This window comes from Montipora capricornis, chromosome 6, assembly GCF_036669925.1.
Source record: "Montipora capricornis isolate CH-2021 chromosome 6, ASM3666992v2, whole genome shotgun sequence".
Lineage (NCBI taxonomy): Eukaryota > Metazoa > Cnidaria > Anthozoa > Scleractinia > Acroporidae > Montipora > Montipora capricornis.
The window spans coordinates 43,566,329-43,577,178 of NC_090888.1; the positions used below are offsets into that span (position 1 = coordinate 43,566,329).

The 10,850-nt window shown below is 39.9% G+C and overlaps 2 protein-coding genes across 3 annotated transcripts in view; both read right to left on the minus strand.

Annotated features, from left to right (window-relative positions):
* Positions 1 to 3,791: 3,791 nt before the first annotated feature.
* LOC138052198 (BTB/POZ domain-containing protein 6-like) lies at positions 3,792 to 5,703 on the minus strand. The gene has a single exon (XM_068898572.1). It carries the CDS (start codon positions 5,607 to 5,609, stop codon positions 4,281 to 4,283), a length of 1,329 nt encoding a protein of 442 aa, XP_068754673.1. The 5' UTR covers positions 5,610 to 5,703; the 3' UTR covers positions 3,792 to 4,280.
* A 2,557-nt stretch (positions 5,704 to 8,260) lies between these two features.
* Positions 8,261 to 10,850, minus strand: part of LOC138052211 (sodium/hydrogen exchanger 9B2-like) — a 17,560-nt gene continuing 14,970 nt past the window's right edge. For both annotated transcript variants that reach the window (XM_068898592.1, XM_068898593.1), the window contains 2 exons: positions 9,469 to 9,549; positions 8,261 to 8,647 (listed from right to left, as the gene is read on the minus strand). In XM_068898592.1, the coding sequence (XP_068754693.1) occupies positions 8,465 to 8,647; positions 9,469 to 9,549 (264 nt within the window). In that variant the 3' untranslated portion in view covers positions 8,261 to 8,464. The remainder of the gene's footprint in view (positions 8,648 to 9,468; positions 9,550 to 10,850) is intronic.

Genomic DNA, 10,850 nt, shown 5'->3' on the forward strand with positions numbered 1-10,850 from the left:
CGGCCACAAAATGGCTTGATTTTGAAGATAGCAGACCACTCTCTGGCTGGTGTTGAGGCTGTAAAGTGCCCACACTGCAGACACTTGCCTCGAACATGATCTAACTGAAGCTAAAAGCAAGCTACTGCAGGCTCTGCTAACGTAGATGCAGACTATGTCTAGAAAGCATCAACTCTGAGCTGTTTGATAGGCTTTTCCAGACATTTTCTCATTAAGTACTGATTTGGTTACCAAAGCTCCCAATGCTCAGCCATCAAGGTTTACCTCATGGCGATCGGATCCCAGGTCTGCTTTTATGGATGCCTTTACTACGTAACATGCAAATGGGATATTATTTTACACTCCCTCCTATTGAGGATTGCAGACCGCTCTCTGGCTTTTCTTAAAGCTGTAAAGCGCCTTGACTAGATAACACCACAAATGGTGAATGCCTTAACAAGGTTACTCAAGGTGAACTTGCGATAAATGTGACTATAGCATAGATCACTTCTCCTTTGAAATGTATCGTACCAGGCGCATAGCGTCCTATACGCATATACGCACGTGCGTACCTGAAGTGACCAGAAAATTTTGAAATTTTTAGCAATTGTTTCTATTCTTAACATTTTACTTGTACGCAAGCAAGATTTCGTGATGAAAGCACCACTTTGATTAAATTGTAAAAACTAAAACAAAAGCTATACCATGTTCTAACTTAGTTTTGCATTGTACCCTTTTTTGCACTAACAATCATCAGCGTGCAACAAAAAGGCGAGGTTGCAAAGGAGCGCCGTTCCAAGAACGTTCGTGACAAAGGAGCGACGTTCCGAGAACGTTCTTGACAATTCCAGTCACGCTAGCAAGTTTGCTCAAAATAAGGGCTTGTTCTTTGCTTGTATTCACACAACTATTTCGACAAGAAATAAAGAACGCAGTATTTTTCGCTCAGTTTACTTAGGTTTCTAGATCATATGTACTTGTGCGTACTTGAAAAAATGACCACGCTACGCGCCTGCGTACAATGGAATTGGCACGGTTCAAGCTCAGCGAACAGGTGGCATGTGGTACTAAAGCGAATGCCTACACGAGGTCATTCTAGGTGAATTTTCCGTAAACGTGACTATTTCATAGTTCACTTCACCTTTCATACGTATTTTACAAACTCTAATAAGAGAATTTCCGTCCAACGACAAAAGGTCGATGTCAGCTAGAGGAGGGTTCAAAAGCTAAAATATCACAACTGGAAACGAAGAGTTTTCAAAATAGCGGACCCACGTGTTTACAAATTCGGTATCAAAAAACGTCATAACAAGGTCATTCTAGACTAAATAGACACAAGTACCTCCAACAAAGAAACGACCGACCTACCGACCACCACAAGAGACGGGGCGATGGGAAACTAAACATTTTATGGGGATGGCCTATGTCCAGAAATGCCCCAAATTAGATGCATGGGATTTCAATAAGCGTCACAAAGTGACGCCCTTGCTCCTCTCGCCAACTTTAAATTCAATCGTGTCGCGGAATATAGACAATTAGTGTCACAAAGTGTCCCCCAAATGCTGCTGTTTAAGTAAAGATTTAATGCTGTATTTATTCAAACCGAACAATAACCCTCACCTTTACTTTTACCTTGTTAGAAATAGATGTAGTAAGCCTTGGACTTAAAGGGACACTTCGTGTCGGATGTCAAAGTTGGGTGTGCATCTAATTAGGGTCATTTCTGGACATAAGGAATGGCCTGAGAAAAAAACCCAAATGTGAATGATTTCGTTCTCATGGATAAAGTGGAATAAAGTTCATCAATAAAACTCTTTTTGACCTCGAACTGACAAAGTTTCATAACGATCTGTCACATCACGAGCTAATTCGTCTCTGATTTCTAATTTTAGCGTGATTTATATTCGCTGGCTTTTGGCAATTACTCTGAAATGACTTTCCGGCTTCCGTTTGCTTGCTAAGGATTTGGTTTTTTTTTTCTTTTAAAACTCGTGCGATTCAAGAAAAATTCATTGCCTAAGTGGTAAATCCTAAGTAAATTTTACTTGAAGAACCGAAATTGCAGTCATCCCTTCGTGATTCATGGGATATCGGTTTTTTGCGTGAAATTTACGGTGGAATTCACTAGTTAGGCAATTAATTTTTGTATAGAATAAGGCGAAGAAAATGATTTTATTTAATCAGTACCCAGAAACACCACTCGACTCCGAAGCGAGAGGTTCCGGTTCGGCGGGCCCTGGCCGGGAACGTTAATTGTGTTGTATTCTTGGGAAATACACTTTACTCTCACGGTGCCTCTTTCCACCCATGTGTATAAATGGCACCGGCAAATTTAATGCTGGGGGTAGCCCTGCGATGGACTGGCATCCCATCCAGGGGGGAGTAGAAATACTCCTAGTCGCTTCATGCTACTGAAACCGGGATAATCTCCGGCCTGATGGGCCAATTGGCTCATATGCAGACTTTACCTTAGCTTGTTAACTTCGGCACTCTCCCTGTCCTCCTGCATTCGTAATCCGTCTCTTCTTTGATTTTAAAGTTACTTGAAGAATTTTTTAGTTTTCTGACGGTTAGCTTATTGTCATTCGGTATTCCAATACGGTCTAGTTCTATTTTAAAAAGCGATTGTATCGGAAATTGCAATAGATACCCTAATTATTAAACATGTTTTCGAGCAGTTTGGTTGGTCTAGATTAATTCGTTTTTATACTGAATTTGGTCTAAAGAGCGGATATCACCACCTGGACATTTGTTTTCCGAACATCAACCTTTTATTGGCTTCATTGCTGGATCATGCCCAACGGAAAACTTAGAGTTTTTTCATATTCACAGTTCCACATTCTATCTCTATTTTCGGCGTCGTATTTTTCTCTACTTTTATTATTAAAGTGGTGGAGATTCCAGGGTATAGGCAGTTTTGTTTACGTTGATGATAGTCTTGCATGACCTCGAGCGAACCGAGTCATCGACTAAAGAAAACTACGACGTCATCAGGTCAGATTTCTCCCCTCGCAGGCTTCTTAGTCAACGGGGATTGCTACACGAGTCATTACCCGGTTTGGTGTTGTGAATGAAAGCACTTTAAGGCCATCGCAGATAAAAGATATGGTGGATGTTTTAGCCTGACACGAGGTAATTTTCCTGGAAAACTGATCGGAGAAATTAGGTTTTCGAATAATGCATGGTGTCTACGAAGTCCAGTAATAGTTGGAACACTGACGAAGTTGATAAGTTGAAGTTGGATAAATTTTGTTTATTTCTTTGACTTCTCTCTTCTTGAAGCTCAGTACATCCACTGATCTTACGATTGGTATCTACAGCGGAATACTCTGACATTTACAACCATGCAAGTGCCTTTAGAAGAAAAATGTAACAATTAACCGCTAAACAAACGTGATATGAAATAACTTTGCTGGGAACTAGGCAGGTGCATTATCTTACAAGATAACGAAATTAGCAATTTTTCATTCAACAAACCAAGACAGGAAATTGATTTAGTGGATAACTGTGCTTGTAATACAAGACGTGCACGGGCGGATCTGGGGGATGGTGCAGGGGAGCGCACCTTTCCCCTGACATGACCTACTATTTTTTAATACAACTGCCATTTTGCCAAAATAAAACGTCACCAGTCAACTACGCCATTCCTTAGTACTGCACCCCCTCCTAAGAAAAATTCTGGATCCGCCCCTGACGTGATTGGCAACTTAAGTAGGTTCTAGAAAAAGCAAATACCCAACTTGTGTACAACCTATAAGTGAATTGGTGATAGCTGTGAATACTTCGGAGAAATAGACGGATGAGTTAAATTTATTATGATTTATTAAGGATATAATTACCTCCACTAGCAGCTAGAGAAAGAATTTAAAATAACTTTGGAGAAATTCAAATTTCTTTTGAAAGCTCATTTTGTTCAGTCATGAATTGAGTGTCGAAAAATCTACATTACTTGGCCTAAAATATTGGTGAGGTCGTCTGATTTAGCACGCTAACTTCATCATTTTTGAACGATTTTTTTAAAAATGAATTGTCAGTACTTGCATTTTTTAACCCACCTAGCCCTCTCATAGGCTTTTTAAGAGCAAGTTGTCGGTTTTCACATGCAGGTCGAATAATATAATGAACTATGTGATTCATGGTACTTACTATACACGTCACAATGTGTCACAAGTCTGCGAATTTCATGTATTACTTTAGGGTCAGACTTGTGGCAATTGTGTACATTTTTGCTAATGATTGATAGTTTGAAAACACTGTTTTCTGACTGTCAGATGTAGCGGAACAAGCAATTTAAAAAAATCTTACAAAGAAAACACAAATCGGGGAAATTGCCCACAGGAAGGACATGTTCCGTAACCGTACTCTGCACTTTCCTTAAATGTAAACTGCACGCCAGACACGTCGACCAAAGAAAGGCCGTTCCCTCCCATGCCAGAGTAGGGCCCGGAGATTTTTGCTTCGATTTGATAATCGGTGTTTTTCTTCACATCAAGTGGCGTGTCAAAAACAATTTCAAACCCAAAGTAAATACCAACTTTGTATTCCATTTGCTGTGACCTAAAGCTATCCGTCTTGGTTTTAACAGTGGAATTGGTATGAAGATCCTTGATCACTAATTCAACCCGATAGTCGTTGTTCACACTGCCAAATAAACACACGCCATGCAACTTGATGTCATTGTTCACGCAAAAAGTAAGACTGTCCCCTGAGCAACTCCAACTCGGACTTTTATTTATGTTGTTAAATCTATCACAAGTGCGAAACACTGGGTATAAACCTGACCGCTTTGTCTCAGGAAATCCCACTGGGGTGGCCCCCAATGCTGAATTGAAGAACTTAACGAGGTTGATTACTTCGTCTTGAGTTAGGATTTTTTTATCAAGGACAATGGTTGCAAATTCTTGTTCTTTCATCAAGGGAAAGCGGATTTTTTTAACTACTGCTTCCCCAAGAATCCCTCTTTTCGCCTCACCGTTTGCTTCTAAGCCTTGCTTTTTGCATTGCTTTGTCGCCCACAAGTGAACAGCTTTGAACAGGTCGATCTCTTTCACGGTAAGAGTGTCTCTTGAGATGATTGCTTCAAGGAAGGAGCGTTGAATTGTCGCAAATCCATCTGACGTCACGACTTCTTCCGACTGCGTGTCGATCACTTTCCAACATCGATCTACCAAGGCTTTGTCGTCGTAATTTTCCGCCAATGGAAGGATGCTGAGGACATTTGATGGTTGTAAATTATTTTGAACATATTCGCTGCATTTGTCAACCAGTGAAGGCACCATGTATTTCTTCGCCAAATAAAAGACCTCCATAACATTGCTTTCGCTTAAATTCACTTCATCGCTGTACATGAAACGAAACAACTCAAACAGACTGTCGTATTCACAGTCAGGCAGTTCAATGGAGTGACTAGTTTCCGCTAGCTCACTGTAAAACATGGCTTCAAACACAGGACTACCAATCGACAGCACAAACTTGTGAGCTGGAATAACTTGCTTACTTTCACTTTCTCCATCGCACTTAGTGTTACGAACCACAAACTTCACATCGCTGAGAAGATCGTTGTTCAGCATAAACATAGTTCTTTCTCGAACTGTGGGCCTCTTTGTTTGCCAATTTTCTCTCGCAGCCATCTTTGTTTAGATAGGCAATCTAGAAATGTTCACGATAGTTCGCTTCTTAGTCCGTTGTGTCCGTAAAGCCGATATGTGACGACCGTAGCGGAGTTTTCAGCCTATGAGACATACACGTCACACACTGCCCCTTACTGTGTGATGCATGAATGCTTCCTCATTCAATTCTTTGTTTTTACATGACGTCACAAAAACTAAAATTAAGAATTTTTAGTCCTTTCTTTCATCAAGTTAAAGGTATTTTAAAATATATCTGCTTGCCTGTTTTAAGCTTGATAGCATGCCCTCCTTTTTTTTCTATGCCTCTTGTGATGCATGGATGCTTTCCGATAGAGTCCATTTATTGTTGTGTGATCGCTCTGCTGTGAGAAATTCTGGTGTATTTTCTTTTCTATTTTAATGCCCTAAATAACGATCGCTAAATAACCGATACAAACCCTTATAAAATTTATGTAACGCACCAACGATACTCCGTGAGCTTGGCGTACCTATGGACGCAGCTGCCAGCTGGTAATATCATCGGTATATTCCGTTGTGCATCTCTCTGCTAAGTGGTTTTCGTGAAGAACATTTGCATGACATTGATTCTGCGACTCCTTCAATTTGACTTCTGTCTGTTTTGCTATTATGTGGCCTCATCGATCAGTAGTCCATTCAGAAGATTACGCCAAGCCGACCACATTGCTGAAGGAAAGAGCAGACAACAACACCGGGAACATCATGCCCGACTCTTTTCGGCTAGTGATTGGCATCGTTTTATTTTAACCGTCCTACAGAGATTATGAACATTGAAGTGTTGTGAGACGGGGCCTACAGTTTATGGTCCTCATCCAAGAAGACTTGACAGTCTAACCATTTGCGGATGTAATTACTTGAAAGGCAGCATTTTCTCCTCGTTTATCTTAAGACCCTGAGTGTTGGTCCAGCCGGAGTCGAACTCACGACCTCCCGCATTTGATTAACATAACAAGGTGAATACGATTCTAGGAGCACGGTCCGCTTACACCTGTTGGCAATTTCAGCTCTAGAATTTAGGTCTTTCCCTTCACGATGAAAGTCCATTATGATAGTTGATTTTCTCTTTACGGCTGTAAAGCCTTGTTGTTCCTTGGATTGAGTTTGATTTATGTAATCGACCGCACGAGAAATTCTGTAATTGACCGCGTGGCTTCCGAGTCACAACTGTTCGTGTTTCTTGTTGAATCAATTCATATACTAAAACATGTTTTTTTTACTTTTAGTCACCAAGATCAGTTTCCTTTGTTGTAAAAATGTGATTTGCTGTATTGATCTCTCAGTCCTTTTCCTGTTGACATCCTTTACCGTCGGATGGCCAGTTTCGGAAGCAAGATTGCAATTCAATCCTGAACTCCATCTACTTAGCCGGAATGCTTTGAGATCTCAGGGAAATACCGGCAGGCCAAGTAGTGACGTCACCGGATTCAAAATCATGAGAATCGATGCGGTCGCAAGCTCGAGTTGTTCTAGGGTCTCTTTCCTTCGATTCTTCCGATGATTTGTACGCGGATAAGTGGCAATCCAGTTGGGATTCGTAAAAACTGTTTAAATTTTTGTTGGTACTTTTGATGCCCCTTTCTCGTCCCTTTCCAATGCGCATGTCGCAGATTTTGTAGTTGTCATAGTAACGCTAGTGATATGTGTTGTGCGCATGTAATCGTTTGTAGCGTGACGAGCTAGTCCTACAAGGGTTGCGAAACAAAAGGTCTTTTATCCGTGTAACCAACGCCCTTCTACCAGAAAAGGGGAGATTTGTGTTCGGAGAGTGAGCGACCACGCCGTCAAGAGAACAACATTATTAAAATTTATTATCAACCTATTTGTGTGAGTAAATTAGGTGAGATTTCCGAAAGCGCATGCATAATACATAACATATGAACAAAATGAAATATGAAATGAATCATATATTGAACTGGGGATATGAAATAAAGTGGAGGTATGATCCTCGCAGTTATGAACGCAATTTTAGCAATTGGGCAAAGAAGCCTGAAAATTTCAGGACTGCGAGGATCATAGCTTCACTTGATTTCAAAACCGCACTTCAATGTACTGTTCATTTCATATATCATTTCGTTCATTGATTCGTTCATCACGGGAACAAATGAATCCACAAATGACCAGCTCCCAACGTCAGTAACTTCACGGTCGTACCGGTTTCGCGTGGTCACGGATTCGAACCCCGTTGAAGTCCTGAATTTTTCAGGCTTCTTTGTGCAATTGCTAAAATTGCGGTCATAACTCGAGGATCATGATAGCTTCACTTGAACACATAACATATATTCGGAATGACTGAGACAAAAATTAAAAAGGCGGATTTAAGCCCTATTCATTGCAAGGGCCTTGTTTTTCTTGGATACCGGTAGGTATCTTCCTAGATAATTCGGCGGTGGTAGGATGAATGATGTCCCAGCCAGGGGCCTGTCATAGTAACTACATCTTACTAACCAAATTGCGGGGCCGAACGGCAAGTTAAAAAAAATTCTAGATTCCTTGAATCGTAGACCGGATTTCTGCGGCTTTATTGTCCTTCATATGACAAGTCAGTTTGTTGTGCATCACTGAGTCAAAAAATGGTTGGGTACTGATAAACGGAACCTTGAAGTGGTTTTTCTGTGAATTCGGCTTTGTATATCTCTCTATCATGCGTTTATTGGCTCATTTTCTTCTCTTCCTTTAATTACATATTTGTTCATGAAGACTCATATTAAGTGTACATTTAAAATATCTGAACATCACATGTGTCTTTCGTAGGTGTATTGCTATTAATTGACAAGGAGCACGAAGCCAAAAAAAAGATGACACTTAATGAAGACATTTGAAAGGCATTGCATTTTTTTTCAGACGCTACTTTCGAGAACTCCGTTTTCTTTCCTTTCAACTTTAACCCCAGGAGATTCATGAAGAGCGCTGTCGAATTCTTCTCGAGGGCCTCGGTGTAACATTCTTGGTCCAGCTACAACAATTCCGATTGCTCCAATAGGCGATGTTATGAGAATAACAAGGACAGCAATCGTCAAAATCTGTCATAACATATGAAATAAAACAAATCAGTTTAATAAGTAAGTAAAGTTACGTTAACTACCTGTGCTACTGATAATGAACTCTTCAGAAAAGACGATGACAACGGGTACACCCCACCTAGAGGGGTAAGGCCAACCGGTAAACAGGATGGAGGTGTTCACCGATTAAATTAAAAAAAAAAAATAATCCTAAAGGGCACCAGAAGCTCGTTTTGTTGTTGTCAGAAGCAAAACGTTTCCAACTAGGAGTCATATCAAAACTTGATGACGCAAGATCGACGCGTTAACGTGAACGAAATGGAATAATGGCGAACTTACATATATTTAACAATTATTCACCGATATTCATCGAGCCTGAGGTGAATAATTGTATATTAGTGTAATTACATAGGTGATTATTTGATTATTCGAAAAATATCCATTTTCTTTAACGCAATTCATTTATTCGTCACCTCAACAAAACGGCTTGCGGCCATTTTGAAAAAACCGCTTACAATGTAGGTGACTATCGCGTATTCATCACCTCAAATGTAACCAATCAACGCTGAGAATTTTCAATAATCACCTATGTAATTATACTAGAAGCTCATGACCTTGAAGCGTTTAACTCTGGTTCAGAGCTAGTTTTTTTTGCGTTTAAACATTTCCTTATTTGGATGTAACGTAGCTCTCGCATTTTACCGCGTGCAGCTTCGATCTTATTTTTGTCCATATTTGGGCACAAAATTGGTGTCTTAGAATCCCCAGCTTTGTTCCAAGGAAAAGAGTTGCAAATTAAACGCTTCATGTGTTTCTGATTACACTGAATATACATATTCAACCTGTATTCCATACTCTTCTTCAATCTGTCCACTGAATCCTTTCTGACGTGCTATGTCCAAGGAAACAGAACCAATGGCAGCCTGAATCAATTAAGTAAAGATACAAATTAAAAATTATGGTGATAAATGGGAAAAGGTCACGAGCATTTATATGTGAATCACAAGGAGAGCCGTGCAAGGTGTTTTTTCTTTTATTGCATTTCAACGCAAAGTGATTGGCTGAAATATCAGGTCATGTAGCAGATTTCGTCACGTAAAATTTGATTGACTTGCTATAAAGAAATCGAAAATAGGAGACCAAGGAGTAGAAACGATGACTTAGAAATCAGACCAATAGAAGTCGCTACAATTTCAAAAAATAAGTAACTTGCGAGGGTTGATACACTGCCCAAAAAAATCTAGCGCTTTTTTTTTTTTACCGTTAGAGGTACAGTAACACAATCAGTCACTGTTAAGCCCTACCTTTAAGGTGGCTCAAATTGGTTTCAATAATTTGGAGGGAATGTGCTATTAGAAAGATTAACTCTACAACACCTTTTCACTTATGGTACCATATGAAACAACAATAATTGCTTAATAGGACGCACAAATTGGTGTGACGTAATAAAAAACCATGGCAACAAAAGAACCATCTAAAAACGCCCTATATTTTGTGTTTAAACGCTTGTACAGTATCTCAAAAATCATCTTTGGTGACCCCCATTTTTCATTGCTGAAAAGTGATTAGCAGACTAAGACAAAACTCTCTGCAAAGTTTAAAAAAATTCTGTAGGGCGGATTCAGAGCCACTTTAAAATTCTTCAGTTGCAAAGGTGGCTATGAATCTGCTCCAGATAACTTTTTTAAACTTTGCAGAAAGTTTTATCCTAGATTGATATGCGGACAACGACAAACGCATTTTTGCGATGTTTGTCCGCATTTCAATCGCATAATGCTATGTAATAAGGCGTTACGATCTATGTTTATCAATTGTGGAAAATGTCACTTAAGCAGCGACAACGGCGACTACAACGAGAACGTCACAAATTTGCATATTCAGTGGGCAAAAACAATAGCACGCCCTGCACGTGCGTTTTTCACTTTTGTCCATTTCTTTTCCGTCGTCTGCAAAATAACAACGTGAAATAGCCAAATTTGAGGTTTTATGAAATGACGTCAAAACATGAATATAAATTTTTATTTTCTCCCCTAAATTAAGCGCCCTTGCGACCAGTGTCATTCATGAGGAACTATCACACATTTCATCATATTAAAAACGTTCAGATAATCAGACCTGCGATCGGGCGTTTTTGCTAGAAGGGGTGAAAAGTCCCTCCTTGGCCGAAATGAAACGTAGGGAGGAAGGGTATGATTTCAGGCTAGAAACAGTCACGAAGTGATTA